This window comes from Fukomys damarensis, unplaced genomic scaffold (genome assembly GCF_012274545.1).
Source record: "Fukomys damarensis isolate Sample0158 unplaced genomic scaffold, DMR_v1.0_HiC HiC_scaffold_39, whole genome shotgun sequence".
Lineage (NCBI taxonomy): Eukaryota > Metazoa > Chordata > Mammalia > Rodentia > Bathyergidae > Fukomys > Fukomys damarensis.
In genome coordinates, this window is record NW_022900951.1 from 83187251 (window position 1) to 83210658 (window position 23408).

The window sequence follows — 23408 nt, forward strand, 5'->3', positions numbered from 1 at the left end:
ACGGACTTGTGCAGATTGGATATGGGAGACGAAAAAAAAAAGAAAATTAAGTATGATTTCCAGGTTTCCAGCTTAAGTTGGTAGGAGGATGTGCCATTTTCTCAGATGAAGAAAATTAGGTGAGAGGAAGGGCATGTTTATTTTTATATGTTTTATTTGAAGTTTTTTTGAGATGTGTAAGTATAAATGTCAAGTGGGTCACTGAATATCTGAATCTGGAGCTTTCGAATGGGGAAGACAGGACAAGAAAGTTTGTGATATGAAATGTTGTAAATGACATAAAACTTAAATGAGAAATGTCATGCCTAGGTGAGTTAATGAGAGTAACTTGAAAACCACAAAACAAAATAACTGAGAATTTAGCTCAGTGGCACAGCGCCTGCCTCATAAGCACAAAGTCCTGAGTTGGATCCCCAGTACAAAACAAAACAAAACCTGGCATTTGAACCAAAGGAAAAATGACAAGGGAGAAAAAAGAGAAGGGACTAGCAACTATGGAGGAGAGAAATCTTAGGGCATGTTCAGAAACTGAGAGTTTACATTAGATAGAATATAATGTGTGTTTGGAATGATGGAATGTTGGAAGAGAGGGGCCTGAAACCAGATCTTTTTTTTGTTTTTGTTTTGTTTTGTACTGGGGATCAAACTCAGGACCTCACGCTTTCAAGGCAGGTGGTGGCACCACTGAGCTAAATCCCCAGCCATGCCTGAAGCCAGATCTTGAAGGGCTTTAAGCACCATTGCTAAGGAATCTGTATTGCATTTGGTGGACAACTATGAGAACTAGGAAATCTCTAAGCTGAGGCATGTCTTGAAAAAGCTGTGGAAAGCCATTAAGTGATATTGAGTAGGCAAAATTGAGAAGTGAGAATAGGATGCAAAGAAGGCCAGTTAAGAGTCTATTTCAGGTCCAGGGATTTACGTCAGTGGTTCTGCCGCCTGCTTCACAAACACAAGGACCCAAGTTCAATCCCCGGTACCAAAAAAAAAAAAAAAAGTCTTTCAATTAACAAGACATGAGGTAATAAGGATCTGTATTTTGACCAAGGAAACAAAATTAAAAGGCAAATGCAAATGTGAGGAACACCTGAAAGGAAAATTATAATCATGCTAACTTAACAGAAAAGCCAGGAAAAGGAAATTACTTCTTTCTTCCCAGTATTGTTGCCTCCATACCAGATTATGAACTCTGGTAAGGCTTGGGGACACTTTTGAATCTCTCCACAGTGATTTTGTGTGTGTGTGTGTGTGTGTGTGTGTGTGTGTGGGTGTGTGGGTGGTACCTGGGATCAAACTCAGGACCTTACACTTGTGAGGCAGGCACAGCACCACTGAGCTAAATAACTGGTCCCTTCTGCACAGTGGTATTTACTACCTCGTGCTGTTATAGTTTCAGAGTAAATAGGTAACAAAGCAGTAGCTCTGGTATTGAAGTAAACAGATTCACATAGCTAACTGTTGCCGGAAAAAGCAATGTAAGGTCAAGACCATGGGTTGATAGAACATGAGCAGGGAGTGGGCTGACAATAAGCACTAGCAAAGATGAATTGCATTTTTGCATATTTTTCTTTTTAAAATTTACTGTATAGACTGAACCTTTGAGGCTCTGAAATTTTTTCTCTACCACACTCCCATTCATATTATTATATTCCTATTTGTGCAAAGTCCCACACTCTCCTAGCCCTAAATCTGATGAACAAATCACTGAGAAAACGGCTGAATGTGCTAACCTTCCCTCAGTAATATGTACAATTTAGACAACTGAGACCATTGACTATCATGATACAAATGTCTAACATGAAAGTTAATCATATGGCAAGCTGCAGTTGAGGCATGGTAGATTGGCAGGGGCAATGTCCTTTCAGGAGTACCTTGAACTCTTTGGAGTGTATTGCTCTATAAATACAATAAAGCAATGAATTAATAAAATGTCTCCTTTTATAAGAGTATGCATTTAACTATTTCTAATACTATAAGCTCTAAACATCACTCAGGATAACTTGGAGTAAACAGGCATATTCTGAGGGATAGCAGATAGATCTCCCTACTCTAAAATATCACCCCACTGAAATTCCATAATCTGGCGATAAATATTTTAAAATTTTGAGCCCTGAAGGTTTGTTTTCAAGAATCTCTTATTAAAATGCAAATCCCACAGAAGGAAGGTAGGTTGGCTGGCTATGATTTAGCATTATTTCCCTTTACATTAACCCACCACTCCTACCAAACACATTTTTCACATTCTGGATTTTCCATGCCTTTGCTTATGGTGTTCTTCTAAAGGTAATGCTAAGTTTAACATAAATTATGAAGAGAATATTATTTTATAATTTCACAAGTGTCATCCAATATCCAAATACAAGCCTACTTGTCCTTTTTAAAAACAATTTATTTTTCAAATGTAAGAAGAATAACAAGTTTATTGTAGAAAATTTGAAAAAGGCAGGGAGAAAAGAAAAAGAAAAATAACAGCCATAGTTCTACTACCTAAGGAACAACCATTAAGAGTGTAGTCCTGCCTATTCTTTAAACCTTAGATTAGGTCCCATTTCTAGTGTGACACCTTCCTTGGACTTCCTTCCTTAGATTCACTGTCATGTTTGTACCACTCACTTCTGTGTATAATTAGTTAATTTGGTGCGTCTTGTGTTTCCAACCAGAGTATTAAAACCTTGGCAAGCTGAAACTCTGAATTATACTTCTTAGCTTATTCCCAAATACCAGGTACACTGGATCCAATGTTTGCTGACTGATTAAACCTAAATGGATATGAACTTGAGAAAGGATATGAAATAGGACAAATATCTAGGTCATGAAAATTAAAGTTTTCTGATCACCTACCTTGGCAACTATTGGTTTTCTGTTCCTGGACTCTTGAAGGTCTATTTAATTCTTTCTCCACACCAAAACTTAGTAAAAAGCAAACTGATTAAGAGCCAAGATTTACTCGGGTTCCCTATATAAGGTATAAAGGTAGGGAGGAGAGATGGAGAGGGACAGAGAGAGAAAGAGAGAGAGAGAGGAGAGGCTAGGAGGACAGGAGGAGAGGAAGAAGGGAGGGGAAAGAGAAAAGAGAAGGGTAGAAATAAGCACATATGGTACATAGGCTGAAAAGAGAAGTGAGAGAGAATTTATATAGTATGCTCAGTCCAGTATGTGATTTGCCTCCAGCACTGTGTACAGGATCCCATCCACTTGTTCTGAGTCATACCCGATCTCACGAAGCTCCAAGTGAGGGAGGACAGAAGTAAGAAGATAGCTGACGTAGATACGTAGCCGTGTAAGCTTTGCCAAAGTCCTGTATGATGGAGTGAGGGGGCAGGAGAAGAGATGACATGAAGTCATTAGCTAACAAAATAAAATGAAGCCTCTTCAAAATGGGCCTATAAAAAATAAATAAATAAAAATAAAAACACTGGGGCCAGGGATTTAGCTCAGTGGTTTCGCCGACTGCCTTGCAAGCACAAGGGCCGAAGTTCGATCCCCAGTACCAAAAAAAACCAAAACCAAAAACAACAACAACAGCAACAAAACACAATGGGCCTATATTTCTCAAACATTAAGTTTCCATTATTTAGAAACAAAGAAGAAAGCACAATGCCACCAAGCACAGGGCAACTGGCTGCAACTTACTCAATCTTGGTGGCCTATGAATTAAGGCTTCCTTATTGTCTATGGCCAGTAATTGGGGGTCTTAAGGGATGCTTCCCATTAGCACTCACAAGCTGATAACTAAACCCTAGTAATTAACCTTTCTAGGTCATCTCCCTCTGTGGTCCGGTAGGAGACCTGAGTCTTCTGCAGCACTTCCAGGTGTGTCTGTGTCTCCTTCAGTTTCTCTTTTAAATCTTGCTTCTCTTCTTTGGTTCTTTCTAGTTCAGCTTTCAGAATCTGGAATTCAGCTTGGCGATAACCCATGTGTTTCTTGCTCCAATACAGGCCCTCTGTCTCTTGAGTACTATAGGTTACCAATTCATGTTGAACCTTCTTGAATTCAGAACGCCAGTGATTCTTCTCTTGTTCTAGTTCCTCTACCTGCAGTTCAAGAAACAGAAATTCAGTGAGCCCACATACTACTGAAAGGTGAAGAGAGTGCCAAAAATTATTTTTACTCTATCCTGTAATTCCATTATGCATACTTGTATTCCTCTACTTATTGGAATCCCTTTCCAATCAAATGTGAGAAAGAAACCTGTAAGAGTTAACTCAGTCTGAGACATACCACAGAACAGTTCAAAAGACATACCTGCATTTTTTTGGTTTTTATTTTTTATTTTTTTTCTGTACCAGGGACCGAACTCTGGTCCTTGCACTTGCGAGGAAGGCAGCGGAAGCGCTGAGTTAAATCCCCAGCCCATCTGTATTTTGTTTAAAGACCTCAGAACATTAATTCATAAGCCCACGAACACCCTAAGTCCCTTGATTATAAAAATCTCTTATTCCTAGTGATACCATGTTGCCCAAACCTTTTGCTGGAACAAATTCCTTTCAGCCAAAACATGTTCCAATTTTTCTGTAGTTTTCTTCAATTCTTCCAGCTCACTTTGGTTTCGCATCTTTGGTGTATTATGACCTCCAGTCTCCTTGCAGCCTCGTCGTTTCTCTCCAACAGCTACTGCAGAAATTGTAGCAGAGGCCACAGAAGAATAAGGCACTGGGTTCCAGGATTCAACTGCTTTTCTTTTCTCAGCAAGCTCCTCTCTGTTAAAAGGGATTAGCTGAATGGGAGCTCCAGAATCTCTAACACCTTTTGCAACACCAACAATAGCTACAAATGGTCCCTTGTTTACATCTTCTTTGTTTATGCATGTGCTACTTCTGTTAGATTCTTCTGCTACCAATCTTGGCATCTGCTCTTCTAATTCAGGAAGTAGGGACCCCTGGCATTGGCCTTGGGCTCCTGGATATAGAACTGAAACTTCCCTATTCTGTCCTGTATTCTTGCTTGCTTCTGGGTATTCTGGGAAAAGATACGGTGGTGTACTTCTCTCTGAACTGGATTTGTCATGGTTAGTCTCCCCTTCTGGGTAGGAAACAACTGCCTCTACCCTCCTGTAAGAGCCATGCATGGAATAATCTATAGGAGATGTAGTCATCTCATTCTGGAGCCTTCTTCGTTTTTCCACAGGTTCTTCACCAAGGATCCACTTGTACTTACTGCCAAGAGAAAATCAGACTGTAAGTTGTCACAAGTATATTATCCTATGGACCCCATCCTCAAATTCTCCACATTAAAAATGTCTTTAGGTGCTAAACTGAGCAGGGTGGCACGACACCTGTAAACCCAACCCTTGGGAGGCTGAGGCAGGAGGATCACCACAAGTTTGAGGCCAGCAACTTTAAAGCCAGCCTTAACTACATAGAGAGATCTTGTCTCAAAAACAAAACAAAACAAAACAACAACAAAAAACAAACAACAACCCTCCCCTCAAAATACCTCTAAGTGTTACTCACAGATTATTTAGTCATAAATGTAACTGCTATGGTTTAGATGTAGTTTGTGCTCCAAGGGTTCATGTAGCTATGTTCCTACTGTGACAATGTTAAAAGATGGTCGGGAACCTTTAAAAGGTGTAGCCTAGTGACAGGTTGTTACATCATTGACAGTACGGTCATCTGAAGGGATCAAAGCAGTTTTCATGGGACCCTGAGTTATTTCTCATGAGAATAAGATGTTATAAAAGAGGGATCCTGACTCCTGAGTCACATTCGCGTGGCTTCCTATCTCAAAACATGATCTTTTCCTCTCATACGTATCATCATGATCCCACCCTCAGAAGGCCTTTATCAGAGTCAAGCTAATACCAGTACTGCCTTTCAATCTCTAGAACAGCAAGCTAAAAAAGCCTCTTTTTTCAATAAGGTTACCCATTTTCACATATTTCATTAGAGTAAATAAAAACAAACTAGTACCCATATTCATTTGCCAAACCTCAACCTCTTCATTCATGCAACTGGCTAAGTTAGCAACTGTTATTCAGGGAGAAGTGTATTTGAAAGTTTCTAAGGGTCAGTATCTAGATACAACAAGACTAGGCTAAGCTTGGTTAAAATTCTAAATGTATATTTGAAAACAGCTTGACTTGAAGTTTCTTAAATGCAAGTAAAGGAAGACAAATAAACAAACAAAATGTACACACACACACACACACACACACCCAACATCTTCTAACACAAGAACAGAATGAAAAGGTCATAAAAAGCCTTGTGGTGTATGCAGAGAATAAAGCCAGCTTGTTAATTTTAAAGTGTCACAAAACCTTTCCATTATAAAAGGCTTATGCACATTTTTTTATATTGCAATAGAACACAGCACAGTACATTTGCCAGCCAACTGGATTATGGCTATTGCCCATTATTCACTTGTAAAAGTTAATTAAAACACAAGGTCCCAGCCAGAAACAAAGAAAGTGAATTAGCCAATTTAAATCATTTTCCCATTGTGACAAATAACTCCCCTCGGTCAAGCAAAAACAGACACTCCCTCAGTTCTTCAGAGAAGACTAGCAGGATGGCCTCATGTCACCTTCTGTGTCTGACTGCTATAAGCACTAATGGTTAAAAGAACTAACAAAACAATTGAGAAATCTATAGGCAATTTCATATCATATATCACTAGGATGAGAACCTCATTGTTATTCTTTTAACTGTTCTGCTCTTTCTCTCTATACAACCAAGACATTTCAAGGTAAAAATAAACTTTTGAACTTGCAAGGAAAATCAGTTACCTCATCGTATCTAAAGGCTTCCTGCATCTCTGTAATTTCTGTGAACATTCACAAGACATCTCAAACCTTAGCTTCTTATAATACCCTATATATTCTTCAGGAATAAAACTGGCCCGCATTTCAATAGATCCTATTGTGATAGCCTTATAGGAAAAGCAAAAGGATTTAGATGCTGTGTGAAAACAAATATATGCCTCTTTAAACATATCGTAAGGGGCACCACAGATGGTTCATTTAGCAGTGGTACTAAGGAAGATAGTAAAATAATCAGTTGGTAAGAAAGAAGAAAAGGTATATATAATACTAGAGAGCAACAACAAAGTTTTATGAAAGGCAATCAAATCATATTATTTGCTTTATCTTTATTTTCCCACCTTTAAGGGTTCTATTCTTAACTATAGTCTCCTTTTCAGTAACCCTATACCACCTCTTGGCTAATACTTCTGGGCAGTAAATCTCACATTTTCCCAAGTCCTAACCTCCACTATTGAATTTCCAACTGCCTACCACATAGTTCTTCTTCCTGGAGAACCCACTGATCACAAACTTCACCTTCAGTATTTTTTTTTTTTTTTTTTTTTTTACCAGGGATGAAACTCAGGACCTTGAACTTGTGAGGCAGGCTCATTGCTACTGAGCTAAATTCCCCAGCCCTAAACTTCATCTTCAAACGTGTTCCTTCTCGTTTCCTACTTGTATTAACACCACCAAACTGTCAGTAATTTTTATAGTTTTATGCATGACTTATATATTATCAATACTCCAATTCAATTTCTCATTACCTCTCCAGGACTACCACAGAGGCTTTGTCTGGTCTCTGGTCTTCCCTTCTCTGTCTTGAGATTATTCATTGGCCTGACTATGCTACTCCTCTATTTGGAATCTTTATTTAGTGCTTTCCACAAAATGAAAGCTCACCTATCTTAGCTTGTTATTCAAGCCTTTCTATGCCAAAAACACAGGAAACACTATTGAGCATTTACTCTAAACCAGTGTGGTAAGTGCTTAACATTGTATTAGCTTATCTAAGTCTACCAATAATGCCAAGGTAATGTATTCAATTCTTTTAAAAGGATGCTGAGGAAAAGGTTAAGTAACTTTTTAAAGATAGTACATGGTAGAGCTAGGACACAACACTAACTTTATATTCCATTACTTCCTTTACAAATACCAAACTGAATGCTCTATTATTTCTCATGCTGCTCCTTTTGATTGAAATGCCCCTTCTTCTAACACTGCATGTCTAAATCACGCTCAAATGCTACTTCTGAATGAAAGAAGAAATGGATTGTACTTATTGGTTCTGTATTTCTCCAGAAAATCTAGCTCTTCCCTCTAAGAATCAATTCTCAAACCAGACCTGCACTCATTTATTGAGTAAAAGTTAGGGGTTTTATATCATAGGAATTCTCCAACTACATACTTTTCTTTCTTCTTTTTGTCATAATTCTCCATTGTTACTTTATAGGTACACTTTTAGTTATTTTGTCTTTAAGTATTTCACATTTTCTGACAAAAATATAGTTCTAGTATGCTTCTGTTCCTTCAAAGTACTTTCTGAAATATTTGTTTGACCACTATCAGCTTAGTATTTCACTAAGACAGAGTACACTATATTCAAATTATGATTTTTTTATGCCCTCATTTCCATGTTTCCTTTGTTTGGGACAGTATGACAGGCAATGAGGACTAAAAAAAGCAAAAAAACACAAAAAACCAAAAAACATGTTGTATATGTTCTCCTTCCAGATATACTTTTAAACATCTCTATTGATATAAATGCCTTAAATTCACACAATTAAAATGTACAATTCAATTGCTTTACTATATTCACTTATATGACATCACCATAATCTAAGCTTAGAAAATTTACATCATTCTAAGAAACCTTCTACTTCTCTCCATACCTCCAGGTAATCATTGATCTAATATCTGTCTGATGTATCTCAAAAAGGTAAACCTACTCTAGGCATTTCAAATGGAATGATATAATATATTGGATTATTTTGAGACAGGGTCTCACCAAGTTGCCCAGGTTGGACTTGGACTTACAGACTTAAGTGATCTTTACCTCACTCTTCTAAGTAGCTGGGACCAAGGTATACACCAACATACCTGGCTTTTAGTGATCTTTTTTGTTTTTGAAGTTTATTCATGTTGTAGCACTTCACTGTAGCCATGGCACTGATATAGTTTGAGTGTGTACCTTGAAGGTTTGTATATTGAAATTTAATCCCCATTGCGAGATAGAGTGGAAACTAAATTTAACTATGGTGTTTATTTTTATTTTGTTTTGATTTTTAAGACAAGCTCTTGCTAGGTAGTTCACACTAGTCTTAATCTCACCATGTATCTATCCCAGGTTGGTGTCAAACTTGCAGTGATCCTACTACCTCAGCCTCCCAAGTGCTGGGATTATAGGCATGCATCACATCTGGCTCAACCATAGGTGTTTAGAAGTAAAGTCCTTTGGGAGGTGATTAGGATTAAATAAGGTCATCAAGGCAGAACCCCAGTGATTGAACACTGATGGCTATATGAGAGAGGAGGAGATATAGATATAGACCCATGCACACTCCCTGTCTCTTCCCATGAGATACCCTGCACCACTTCAGGACTCTGCCAGAAAAAAGGACTTCATCAGAGCTAATGCTATGCAATTTGGATGTATAGGCTTCAGAACTGAGTAAATAAACCTATTTTCATTATAAAGTCACCCAGCCTCAGGTATTTCATTACAGTAAGAAAAAGCTGATTATTAAAATCCCTTTGTATAGCTGAGTAATATCTCATTGTATGGATAATCCACATTTTGTATTTATCCATTTACCAGTTGACAGATATTTGGGTTCCTTCCACTTTTAGGTACTGTGAATATATATGTATAGTTAGATGCTTGTATGCAACTGCATTTTTTCAGTTTTCATAGATATGTACTTAGGAGTGGAATTACTGGGTCATATAGTAACTCTATTTTTAAAATTTTGGATCAATGCCAGACTTCTTCAAAGCAGCTGCAACATTTTGCATTTATACCACACCAATATATGACAGTTCTAATTTTGTCACAGCTTCACCAACACTTGCTATTGGCCATTTTTAAAATTACAGTCATCTTACTGGCTGTGGAGTAGCAGCTCATTGTGGTTTTGATTTGCAATTCCTCAAAGGCTTGTGATGTTGAGCATCATTTCATGTGTTTATTGATCATTTGCATATGTTCTAAAGGGAATTGTCTATAGGGATCTTTTGACCAGTTTTAAGTAGACTATTTGTCTTATTAGTGATTATAATAGTTTTATCTAGTCTGGATTCTAATCCATCCTCAGATATTATTTCCAAAGTTGTCTTCCCATTCTTTTCACTTTCCTGATAATGACCTTACAACTGAATTTTTAAATATTCACATAGGAAAATTTAACTATTTTTCATTGTTTCTTGAGCTTTTGGAGTCATATCTAATAAACTACAATCTAATCCAAGGTTGAAAAGACGTTCATGTTTTCTAAGATTTTTAAAATTTAGGTCTTAAATTTAGATCTGTGAGCCATTTTGAATAAGTTTTGTGTATAGTGTGAAATAGGGACTCAACTTCATTTTCTTGCTTGCAGGTATCTTAGTTGCTCTGGCACTATTTGTTCAAAAGACTGTTCTTTCCCCCACTGAATTTCCATGACACCTTTGATAGAAATACAATGATTATAAATGTGAGTGTATTTTTTTAACCTTTCCATTGATGTATATATCCAACCTTGTATCAGCACCAATCTGTCTTGATTACTGTAGCTTTGCTATAAAACATAATAGGAAAGTAGGACTTCTAACTTTCTTCTTTTCTTTCAAAATAGTTCTGACTGCCGGGGATTTAGCTCAGTGGTTCGATCCCCGGCACCAAAAAAAAAAAAAGTTCTGATGACTCCCTATCTCTAGAATTTCCATGTGAATTTACGGGTGAGGCTGTTGATTAACCAGAAGAGCCAGCTGGAATTCTGATAAGGACTACATTCAATCTGTAGGTCATTTTGGAAATACTGTCAACACTATTAAAATTTCTGAGCCACAAACAAGAAATACCTTTGTTTATTTAGATTGTCTTTAACGTCGTTCAACAATATTTTGTTGTTTTCAGTATGTAAGTGTTGGCATTTTTTTATATTTATAAATATGTTTAAGGTATTATAAATTGAGTTATTTTCTTTTTATTATACTTTTCAAAGAGCCAACTTTTGGTTTCACCCATTTTCTCTATTGTTTTTTAGTCTCTATTTCATTTCTGTTCTAATCTTTATTATTTCTTTCCTCATGATTGATTGGATTTAGTGCTCTTTTTGTTTGTTTTCTTGTTTTTTATTTTTTATTTTTTTGTACCAGGGATTGAACTCAGGCCCTTGTGCTTGCAAGGCAGGCAGTGGAACCACTGAGCTAAATCCCCAGTCCTTGTTTTGGTTTGAGACAAGGTCTTACCATGTAGTTCAAGCTGGCCTTGAATGCACTGTGAAGCCCAGGCTGGCCTCAAACTCATGGTGATCCTCCTGCTTCAGCTTTCCAGAGTACTGAGTATATAAGTGTACCACAATGCCTGGCTTAATGCTCTTGTTATTAGATCTTTCTAATGAACTTTATCACTATGAAGTAGCTCTATATCTACAACGTTTTTATTGTTTTAAAACATATTTTGTCTGATATTAGCAGAACTACTCTAGTTCTCTTACATTGTAGTTGCTGTTTGATCAATAACTATCATTTTACTTTCAAACTGTTTATATCTTTGCATCTCAAGTGTGTCTCCCGAGTAATCTATTTGGATATTTAAAGAATTATCTAATACAACAATATCTCTCTTTTGATTGGATTATTTAATCCAGTCACATTTAATGTTATTACTGATCTGGCAGAATTTACATCTGCTACTTAGCTTTTTGTTTTCTATTGTGGGTCATACATTGTTCTTTTGTTCCTCCTTTTCTGTTACTTTTTATGTTATGTGGAAATTTTCTAGCATAACATTTAGAAATGTAAAAATGAAAAAAATAATGTAAAAATGTATTGCTATAATTATTATTTTATAATTGTTATACCTTCTGATTCAGCCAAGAGAAGAAACCACTGAGTACATATTTATAGTCTGTTTTATTTGCCTTCTTTTTACCATTTTAGTTTTATTCATTTTTTATTTTGTCTGAGTCACTCCTATCATTTTCTTTCACCAGTACAGATTTGGTCCCACCTCCCTCCTTTATCCTGTAACTGTCAAATATTTTATCTTTATATATAAGTCCAATGAAAAAATGATATACTTATATATATAAAATTACACATAAATATATACTGTTGTATTTAATTTTTCTTGAAATTGAGTGAGAATGGAAAGAGGAAGAAATATGCTCTTATGTTGTTTCCCCTTATAATTATTTTTATCATCATTCTTTGTTTTTTAATATAAATTCAGATTACTATCTGGCATTACTTGCTTTTACCCTGAAGAACTCCCTCTAGTTTTTTTTTTTTTTTGGCACCAGGAATCAAACTCAGCACCTTGTGCTTGCGAAATAGGCAGCAGAACTACTGAGCTAAATCCCCGGCCCTTCATCTAGTATTTTTTGTAAGGGAGGTCTGCTAGCAACACATTTTTTCAGTTTGTCCTTATCTGGGAATATATTCATTTCACCTTCATTTCCAAAGATGGTTTTACTGCAATTAAAATTCTTGGTTGACAATCTTTTTTCCTAGTACTTTGATGTCATTGTGGGGGGTGTACCAGGGATCAAACTCAGCACCCTGTGCTTGCAAGGCAGGCAGCAGCACCACTGAGCTAAATCCCTGGCCCACTTTGATGTCATTTTTGTCAGTTTTCCATTGCTGTAACAGAACACTTAAGGTTGTGTACCTTATAAAGGAAAGAGGTTTCTTTCGGCTCCCGGTTCTGGAGAGTTTGAACATCAGATAGTCATAACTTGTTGGCTTTTGGTAAAGGTCTCATGGCAAAAAATGGAAGAGTAAGTAGACATGTGCAAAGAGATCACATGGTGAAAGAAGCAAGAGAAAGCTGAAATCACTTCATAACAACTTACTTACACAGCAACAAATCCATTCTAATGGGAACTACATTAATCCCTTCATGAAGGGAGAGCCTCCATGACCCCAACCACCTCTTAATACTGTTACGTTGGCAATTAAATAGAAACAGGAGTTTTGGTGAAGATAAACACTATCTAAAACATAGCAGCATCCCACTGCCTTCTGGTTTCTATTATTTTGGGTGAGAAATCAGCTGTTGATCTTATTAGAGTTGTCTTGTACATGACAAATCATTTCCTCACTGCTTTAGAGACTTTTTTTTCATCTTTGGTTTTCAGTATTTTCAGTATGATATACCTGGTATCCTGAAACTCTTTGCATTTATCTTATTTTGAATTTATTGAGCTTGAATGTATAGGGTTTGGAAGTTTTTAGCTATTAAAAATATTCTTCTACATTTTTCTCTCTTTTCCATGTACTATTATGCAAAGATGGTGGTTGTTTTCATTTTTTCTTCATTCTGATTATATAACCTATAACTGATTTATTTTCACATTTGCTGATCCTTTCTTCTTCCAACACTAAAGTGCTTTTGAGTCTCTATAGAGAAAATGTCACCTTATTGTATTTGCCATACAATTCTGGAAAATTCTGTACCAGAATTTCCATTTCATTCTCTTTTTAAAAACCAATTTCTGATGAGAAATTAGAGTCATTCATAGGAAAATGGATACATTTTGAAGATATACTCCTAAGTGAAATAAGTGTTACACATGTGTAAATACTGAATAGTTTCTCTGTGTGAAAAACTATAATAGTACTCAAGATCCTAATGGGATAATTAACAATGTGAAATAGGAAGAAAGGGGCTAAAGGTGTAGGGAAAGTGGGAAGGATAGGGGAAGGGGAATAAGGGAAAAGAAAAAAATGTGAGAAAATGGAAAAATGGAATTAAAGTGTTTGTAAATGGGGAGGGGAGGAGGGGGTAAAGGGAGGGTAGGGACAAGGGGAAAAAATGAGAACCAAGACCTGTCATGTAATAGGTACAAGATCCCAGTAATGAAAGTAACTGCACTATATACCTATAATGTACCAATAAACTCAATTTTAAAAAAATTAAAAAAATAAAAAATAAAAACCAATTTCTGTTCCTTTATTAGTCTGTACTTGATAAGACACTGTCATACTTTCTTTGTATAGACATATTGCTGGAATTTTGATAGTAGCCTCCAAAGCCACATACATACTTCAAATAATAAGAGGTTTTCTTGAACTTGTTTAGTGTTTTAAACATATTTTTAATGGCTGCTCTGAAGTCTTTGTCTGCTAAATTCAACATCTCAGTCTTTAGAAAAGCAATTGCTATTGTCTGGTTCCCTCCTATGTATAGGTTATACTTTCCTGTTCTTTGGCGGTCTCATTTTTCTGACAACTGGTTATTTTAGATGATACACTATAGTAATACTGGACACATTTCTCCTCACTCTCGGAGATTGATATAACTGCTGTTTTCTTGTTTTTTAACTGAGTGACTTGGCTGAATTGACTCCATGAAGTCTATTTTCCCTTTAGTATGCAGCCTCTAAGGTTTTTTCTCATTTTCAAAATTGATTTCATCCTTTTGCCTGGCAACCTAGGATTCATCCTTGGCTCAGCATAGGCCACTTGTTGGCCAAAGGTCGTGCTTAGGCTCCTTTAGCCATATAGATTCTTACACTTTATTACTAGAAGTGTGTGTGGCTTGGAGGCTGTCAAAATTGAAGATTATGTTTCCATGACACATTCAGCCAGGGACTAATAGCTTAGATTTTTCCTTCTTTAGTTACTGTGAGAGATCACAGCCTTGAGTGCGTACACTACCTTAAGGTTTTCCAGGGATGTTTATGATTTTATGTTTAAGCTTGGTTTTCTAGGACTTGCCCCTGGGTCGATGTATTGTTTATTTAGTGAGTGGTAGGGCTTAAACTCCTATGACAATGAGGTTCCTGCCCTTTGATGTTTGATTTTTTTTTTATGGTACTGGGGATCAAACTTGGGACCTTGCACTTGTTAGGCAGGCAGCTGCACCACGGAGCTAAATCCCCAGCCCTGTTGTTTGATTTGTGCACTGCTTGGGTCCTGATTTTGAGTCTACCTCATGTCCTGCTCTAGCTATTTAGTAGGTGCTGACTTGTTTATGCACAGTCTTCACAGCCTTCCTGAAATCCAAGACTGGCTTAGATTGCAGGAGGGGTCTTAACTGTCTTTCCCTGATTCTATTACCAAACTTATTATGTGGTCATTTTGCTGTGTCATGGAGTTACGAGTGCTTCCCAGTTAACCTCTACCATGATCTCTTATATTTGACAGTATCTTTAGGCATGGGATTCCCCATTTTTGTTCACATACAGTCAATCTTCTCAGATGGAGCTTCATTACTGAGGCCTGCCTTTCTGTCTAAGAAACTCTACAACACTGTGCAAGATATAGAGGCAGAGATAATGGCTTACTTCTTCCAGAGTGAAATCATTTTTATGAATAGATGCTAGGATGGTTTTTCCCTTTCCTGCATGAACTTATGATATATGCACAAGCTTGGGGTAGAGTAATGGGGGACTAGTTTGCTGTGCTTGGGTGAATATCTCTACCCTGCAAGTGAGAGAAAAGAAAGCTCAATGGGAGAAGAGATACTCAGTCATTTTGGGTCTATCTGTAATAAAGCTTGTACAAAACAGAGCTGGGGGAGATGAAAAAGTAAGAGGCTCATCCCTTCCAGGTGAAACCGTAGCTCTGGACAGGGAACAACAAGAAGGAGGCCTCTTCTTGATCACACTGAAGTACTTGGATTAGTGTTCCCTTGAATACTTTCTATAAAGCAGAGTCTGAAGAGGGACAGATGTAAATCACAGTTTAAATGCTATTGACTCTCACTGTTCTTCCTGAGAGTACTTTAGATCTCTTGAATATTTTTATATTTGCTGTATTCCCTTAGAACAATTTATATTTACATATAAAACTGACTACTCTAAGCTCTTTCATCTTAAATCCTATCATCATTACTCTAAAGAATACTTTTCATACAGAAAGCACTCAAATATAAGGTAAATAAATGAACAGAAAGGAGCTATTTACTTTAATAGAAATATGCTCTCTTCCCCTAAGAGGTTATGCTAGTTTACATTCTGGCTAAACCTACTTATTGCAGATCTTCTCCTCCCTTTATTAGATTTTGAAAACTCATAGAGTTATTTCTAATGACCTCTCTGGAGCCCTTCTTCACTTGATCTTAGCCAAAAGGCTGAGAAGCGATATGGAGACCTTCTTAACCTATTCACTACAACTTCTTAAAGTTCTCTTGAACAATCTAGGCTTTATTTTATCTAGATTTAGTAAGCTGAACTACATGACTCAAGGACTCATTCATTTTAGCTTTTGATAACAAAGGAGACCTTTGCAATTTGTCTTTTTTTTGGTACTGGGGATCGAACTGAGAACCTTCTGCTTATGAGGCAGGTGATAGCACCACTGAGCTAAATCCCTGGCTCCTGCAATTTTTTATATATATTATTATTATTCCAATAATAATATTATATCAGAACCCTGCATATTTTATTCAAATTGTGAGCACATCTGTCTTTTTTCCTTAAATGGCAGGCTCTCCCCAGTAGCCAATTCTCTAATCAATTTGAAACCCTTCTACACGTAGCTTAAAATGATACAATTATTATTTACTAACTTTATACAACATATACCTTACATAATATGAAAGGCATGAGATATCACATATTTCACTCTCTTGAAAATCTTATTCTCAATAAATTAAAATTATACATGAATGTTCAAAGCACTTTACCTGCCTTCTAAGCCAGAACCTCACTCTGGATATAGCATTCCGTACAGACTCATAAAAATCCCAACAAAGACTGATGAAGTATGCCACCTAATGGATATACTGCAGTATTGCACTCATAAAATACACGGTATAATGCATAAAGTTAGCATTTGTAATACAATTAAATTACCAAAATCCACTACAGTTACAAAAAAATTGGGAAAAAGAAAAATGGTCATAGTAGGGAAAGACTCAAAAGAAATGATATGAATATCTTCAGAAGACCAAGGTACAGAGGTAACAAGGTGCTTCAAATAGAGTACTTACTGTGCACCCCTCTAAACCTAAATGGGAATTTATTTATTTATTTAATTTTGGGGGTACTAGGGATCGAACTCATGACCTTGCACTTGTGAGACAGGTGATGGAACCACTGAGCTAAATCCCTGGAACTACAAAGGGAATTTTAAAAATTTAGATGGGTATAGGGTAAAACTGAGCTCAAACTTCTAAGACTAAAACTGTATTATTTTTTTAACCCTTTCTTCTAAAAACATTTATTCTTAGAAATTGTTCCTTCAATATGACTCAAATTCAACCATTCCTTATTTAGTACCTACTATATTCCAAGGCACTGATCTAGATGTTTTCATACAGATTCTCATTTGACTCTTTTAAGAATTTTATCAGTTTTGCTCCGAAAAGCTTATTTCCTCTTGAGACTGCTCATGTTCAAGGGGTCTTGAGGTTCCTCCATTACCTACACAAAGCTTAATTGTAGAAGAATCAATGAATAGGGGACTTGCACACCTGTGCAGATGTTTATCTAGATGAGAAGCTGAAAAGATCCACCTAAGAAGCAACAAAGGGGAAATAAATCAGTAACACTGGGGATGAAGAAAAACCAGGATTCATTTTATCCTATGATATATTCTATTGCTTCTATCCTACAATATATTATGAAGACACCCAAAAGAGTCACTGCCAAGTTCACACCCAGTATAAAGTCACTGTATAAATGACTATATAAATTTTGACTTTTAAAGAGTAATTCTGTGCTTACTCTATGGCTTGCCTATGAAAGAGTGAGAAAAACAGTAGAAGAGAAACTAAGCAGTCATAATTAGGTTTGCTGAGTTATTATCATGGAAACCATGTCTTTCAGTGCTTCAAATACTCCTTATACAGGTTTTTTGTTTTTTTGTTTTTTTGTTTTTTTTTTTTTTTTGGTACCGGGGATCAAACTTGGGTCCTTGCACTTGACAAGGCAGGCGGAACCGCTGAGCTAAATCCCCAGCATCCTTATACAGTATTTAAGAAAATGAATAAGTTATGTTCCTTCCCATTATAAGATTAACAAAATGGTGCTCGCTTCGGCAGTACATATACTAAAATAGGATTAACAAAATGACATTGATGAGATCCTAGAAGATGAACAGGTATAGCCCAAGATGAAACTTTACTAAGTATTTTCTCTAGGAAACAATGAACAATATAAGGCTAACCTAATAGCATAGATTTCTAATAGTTATTTTTATACAAGGCCAACATTTGGTAAGTATATAAGGCCCCAAAAGACTCAAGATCCACAAACTGAAGGAAATGACCAATGCTCATCTATATAACATTACCTTATGTCATAGCATTTTATGTTCAAAGTTATCACACTCATTTCACTTGTACAATTTCCAACATAATGTGAATGTATAACACATAGAAGAGTGTCAACAAATGATCACTTCAAAATACATAGACTTGACATAGCAGTTGTAACATGGAAAAATTCAGAGTATATCACCACAATTCTGTTGATCCAAAAGTGTTTTTCTCCTTATGAATTCCATGCTAGGCCTTTGGAAAAATATAAACATGTTAAGACACATCAACTCACTGAGCAGGAAAACAGACCCTGAGTCTTACTATCAACAACACATTATTTTTTTGTAAGTCACCTGGAAAACTGATAAACACTGGAATCCAGAGGTTTAAGTTGAAGAGAAGGTGACTGGCTTTCTTCTTCAACACATGGAAGCAGGCTAGGGGTATTCATTCCTTCATATCCAATTGTCTTGTCATTCAGTCTAGCAATATCTTGAACAGTAGGAGTCTCTGGTAGATTACTGAGTACCTAGAAAAGAAAGAAATGATTCATAAACATCCTGAATTCAAACCAAATACCAATGGTTTGAGTCAATTCTTCTGATGCTGGGAAAGAATGCTTGGCCAAATAAAAAGAAACTGTTTCCTACACAAAACAGTGTGCAATAATGTACACTAGAACACTAAGCCCAGGCACATTCAGTTATTAACCTTATCAGGTAGATATGAACAGACCTCCCCCATTCATTTACTAGCTCCTAGAGCTATCCCATCCACAACATAAACCTAGGTCCTTTATCACTGTCTTTCTCTCTTTTGATCCAATGGAATGCTAGGATTTCATTCTTTCTGAGATCTGTAATGAGAATAGGGGTAAAGGGAAAAAAGCAATTCAGCAGGTGTCTGCACTGGTTTGGGAGAAATGCATGCAAGAGACAACATATATTCATAGTGCACATACAGAAACATGCATCTGGGATCTGTGGGAGAGCCAACTTATGAAGATAGTATGAATAATTATGGTGAAGGGATATGAAGGGGAGGTAAACTAAATGAGGACAGGGCAGTCCTAGATAATCTCCCAATCTCTACATAAGACCATTAAGCTAAGACATCAGTGCATGAAACTTTACTCCTCATATGCCTGGGTTTTGGCAGGATATCAGAAGAATCTGTATTAAATTGCATTTATCCTTACCAGTCTGACCTACCCTGACTGAGTGGGGGGAAAGTGAATCAAACATGCGACTAGTAAATCTTTCTGGGAAAAAGGGTCAAAAGGAAAATCATGCAGAAAGGCAGGGTTGAGTAGGGAAGACATATGGGTGCTATGGTGGCTGTCGGGAGAGGAAAGTCCCTAAAAGGACGGCCAACCTTATTGCACCCTTCAGCGTCCGGAGCTGGGCAACCATGTCCGGGAGACAGTGCTCCTGAAAATTCAAAACAGCAGAGTCTTTACAAAGCCAGCCAGCCTGAAAGCAGGGATCAGGAAAGGGCAAAAAGAACCAACCCTTCTTTCCAAGAGAAAAGAGGAAGGAATCATCCCTGAATCCTGGAAGAAAGGAGACAGGAAAACCAGACTTTCAATAGGAACAGTCTATAAGGATGGAAGACGATCAGTCCTGGATATACCGTGGCACTGAATGTGACATTTCCACTGCCTAAATTACTGACTCCAAATCTGGGAAACAAATGATTTGAGTCTTCTATTTTAGGTGACCTGAACATCAGTAAAAGCAGCAGATCAACATAACCCAAAGATCCAATACAAAGAAAAGACCATGAGAAGAAATGGTTTGTTATTTCTGTGCAGCATTTTTTTAAAAACAGGTTCTCACTTTGTAGTTCCGGCTAGCCCTGAACTCACTATGTAGCCCAGGCTAGCCTCAAACTTGAGGCGATCCTCCTTCGTCTGCCTCCCGAGTGCTGGGATTACAGGCATGCACTACCACACCCGGCTTTTTACGCAGCTTTCAAGATTGCTGCTTCCTTCAACCTATTCCTGTGCTGTGGAAAATTTCATGTAAGGAAAGGAAGAGGAAGGCTGTCTCTCACCTGGTAAGTCTCACTTTCCATAGGTATCTTCTCAACAGTTTGATCTCTAGAAGATAAAAGCACTATTGAGTTCACACATGAAACATCTCAATTTGAAATGGATTACCAATTGTAGATCTAGGTTTTAATGTTCATTCAAAATTAGAAACAGAGTGAGCCTCACTGAGTAACTAAGGTTGCCCTCCTGAAGTGTGATACTGAAGAGAATTTTCAAATGTTATTCCTCTCCCAGAGAGAAAGAAAAGGGGAAAGGAGAGAGGAGAGAGGAGAGAGGAGGGAGGAAAGGAGGGAGAGAGGGAGGGAGAAGGAGAGAGAGAGGGAGGGAGAGAGAGAGAGAGAGATGGGAGGGAGAAGGAGAAAGGGAGAGGGACAGGGAAAGGGAGGGAGAGAGCACGTGCAAGAGAGGGAGAGATATTACAAACACAAGTTGAGACATTCAGAATGGCTAAAAGGAATACAGAATTAGCAGGGTGAGGTGAGAAATCACTGAGAATCTCCCCAAATTACCCCTCTTCCCCAAACTTCCTTGTCTTCTCACAATGTGTTAAGTTCCTGTATTATATGATATAGAACACCATCTCATATATACTTAACTGTTTTTTAGCTTTGCTTAAATATAGATCTTCATCAATGACTTCTTGTTCCTCTGGAACAGAGCATCTCCTGCAGTACAGATAAGAAATCATCTTTTGGAAGAAAAATGTGTTTTTCACTTTTACCCTTTACTTTCCTTATAACTATCAAAGGGCAGTTAAACAACCCTCTAACAGTATATAAAACATGAAGAAGAGAATTTTAGGAGTAAAAACCAAAAGAGTACTGAAAATTTATTCAGTGGTCAAAAGTAATTCCAAAGACAAACAAAAATTAATAATAATTATAACCTATGTTGTATCCATTTTATAAGGAAGCAAAATGGCTTAGAAGGCTGTCTCTTGGACTCAGTATAAGCAGATAAAAGATAAAGTATTGAAAAATGAAACTTTTAAACAATCAGTCCCATATTCTAATCACACAATCGTATTTACTCTTCAATGAAAAGTGCTTAGGCATTATCTTGAGACTATAAGGGAATGCTTACACATTATAGACCCACATTTCATTTAGTTAACTTCTTCCATTTTAGACATTTTCCCCCTAAAAAGCATATTCTGTTGTAGCACCCTTTTTCTATCAGCATTTACCCTGAAGGAAAAAGAAGAATTTTAAGATGATCACAGATGGACTTAAGCAAACTGGCTTGTCATGAACATATGTGATTGCTGAGTCAAATAAAATGATGGTTTAATTGAAGTTAATCCCCATGGATATGACAACTGCTATTTAGATGTCAGATGTTGAAAGCAACGTATGGAATATCAGGAAGACAAACATGTAAATGAATAGTATTGAATGTAAAATAGGTACTGTTAGCATTGATTCCATATAGAAGGCATATTTAAAAAATCATCAATTCAGCCAGGGATTTAGCTCAGCAGTTCCGCTGTCTGCCTTGCAAGCACAAGGACCAGAGTTCGATCCCCAGTACCAAAAACAAAAACAAAAACAAAACAACAACAACAACAAAACACATCGTCAATTCAACCTGGAATGTAAAGACTATGTTCTCAAAGAATTTAAAATATCCTAAAGAGCCAAAGCATATGCATATGAAAAACAACCAAAAAATACAAAATAAGGTCAGGGATTTAGCTCACTGCACCTGCCTTGTAAGCACAAGGTCCTGAGTTCGATCCCCAGTACCAAAAAAGAAAAAAAAAAAAAAAAGGAAAGAAAAAACAACAACCAAAAACCAAAACAGAGTGTGAACAAATGTCAAGAATCAAATACCACAGAGAAATCAGAGTAAAATCACCATAAACTACTACCAACCAGAAAAAAAACATTACATAAGAGTTCAGCTCCTGAGATGGAGATGATTTAGACAGGCAGATGGAACGCACAAGGTCATTGCAAGTGAGAAAAATAACATAATCAAAGTCATGGAAGAGAGAGTAAGCACGGCTTGTGCGGGGAAACGTAAAGCCGTAGCACTTGCTCAGGTACAAAAGTATAAAGTAAAGTAAAGTACAAAAAAGTTTTCACTAAGATTAAGGCTGGATAGGTTCTGTAAGGATAGGGGCTTGAATGCCAGGAGAAGAGTATATAGACTTGAGATTAAGCGTTTTCAAAGATAAACAAATCAGGTATAATCTCAGGCATAATACGGAGTCTTGGAACCTTACCTGTATTTTGGATGGGAATTATAGTAACAAAACCACCTTGCAGGTAATGTAGATGGGTCTACTTTGCCAGGAAGCTTTCTCCATTTTAGACACTCATCACACTGTACCCATGTCTGATCAGGAATCTTCCTGCATGAGGGAAGATAGAAGTGTGACTAGGTATCCTCTATCTCTGTGCTTTGTCTTATATTAGAAAGGTACAACCAAGCTAAAAAAACTAATTTTATATACAAAATGTGTTACAAATGTTATAGTTTAGATGTCTAAAATGTGTGTACTTTGAACTTCATAGATAAAATAATGATAAAAATATGAAAATATGATAAAGATATGAAAAATAAAAAGTACAAGGTACTTTATTAACAAGGTAAGGTATCATTACTTATGGAGTTCAATATTTATCTTGGAAACTTTTGTTCTAAGAAAATAATAATTTTAATTATAAAATTTATTAACTTGAAGAAAACATTTTATGATTATATTATTACCAAGATATAAAACCCATACAGTCAATTTATTTGCTTCTATTCAATCACTAACAGATTTAAAATGCATTTATAGGAGTCAGTGAAGTACTGTTATTAAAACATCTCTTCCATTTTCCTGAAGATCCCCCTATTTTATTTTACTTCAAAACAAAAAATTTGTTTGTAGTGTGCTTCAATCAAAAATTTACTAGGCTGATATTCTCATAGTAAATCTTTAAAGTCTCCCAGAACTCAACTCTTAAAATTCTTACTCCCATCCACAGCTGGAATTGGCAACCAGACACCTACATCTTAAAGTGAGTTTGTTTCTCTGTGATAAGAGGTGGCTCATATATAAGATATATAAACAAAAAATTAGTGTGCTTCAATCAAAAATTTACTAGGCTGATATTCTCATAGTAAATCTTTAAAGTCTCCCAGAACTCAACTCTTAAAATTCTTACTCCCATCCACAGCTGGAATTGGCAACCAGACACCAGACACC

At 36.7% G+C, this 23408-nt stretch overlaps 1 protein-coding gene across 2 annotated transcripts in view; it reads right to left on the reverse strand.

Moving 5' to 3' along the window:
* Positions 1–2442: 2442 nt before the first annotated feature.
* Positions 2443–23408, reverse strand: part of Morc4 (MORC family CW-type zinc finger 4) — a 64755-nt gene continuing 43789 nt past the window's right edge. Inside the window, exons 10-17 of one of the 2 annotated variants that reach the window (XM_010614066.2) lie at positions 22437–22565; positions 20806–20874; positions 20212–20257; positions 18510–18685; positions 17368–17409; positions 4467–5157; positions 3752–4035; positions 2443–3298 (exon numbers count right to left, since the gene is read on the reverse strand). In XM_010614066.2, the coding sequence (XP_010612368.1) occupies positions 3145–3298; positions 3752–4035; positions 4467–5157; positions 17368–17409; positions 18510–18685; positions 20212–20257; positions 20806–20874; positions 22437–22565 (1591 nt within the window). In that variant the 3' untranslated portion in view covers positions 2443–3144. The remainder of the gene's footprint in view (positions 3299–3751; positions 4036–4466; positions 5158–17367; positions 17410–18509; positions 18686–20211; positions 20258–20805; positions 20875–22436; positions 22566–23408) is intronic. The other variant, XM_010614067.2, reaches the window with a different exon arrangement.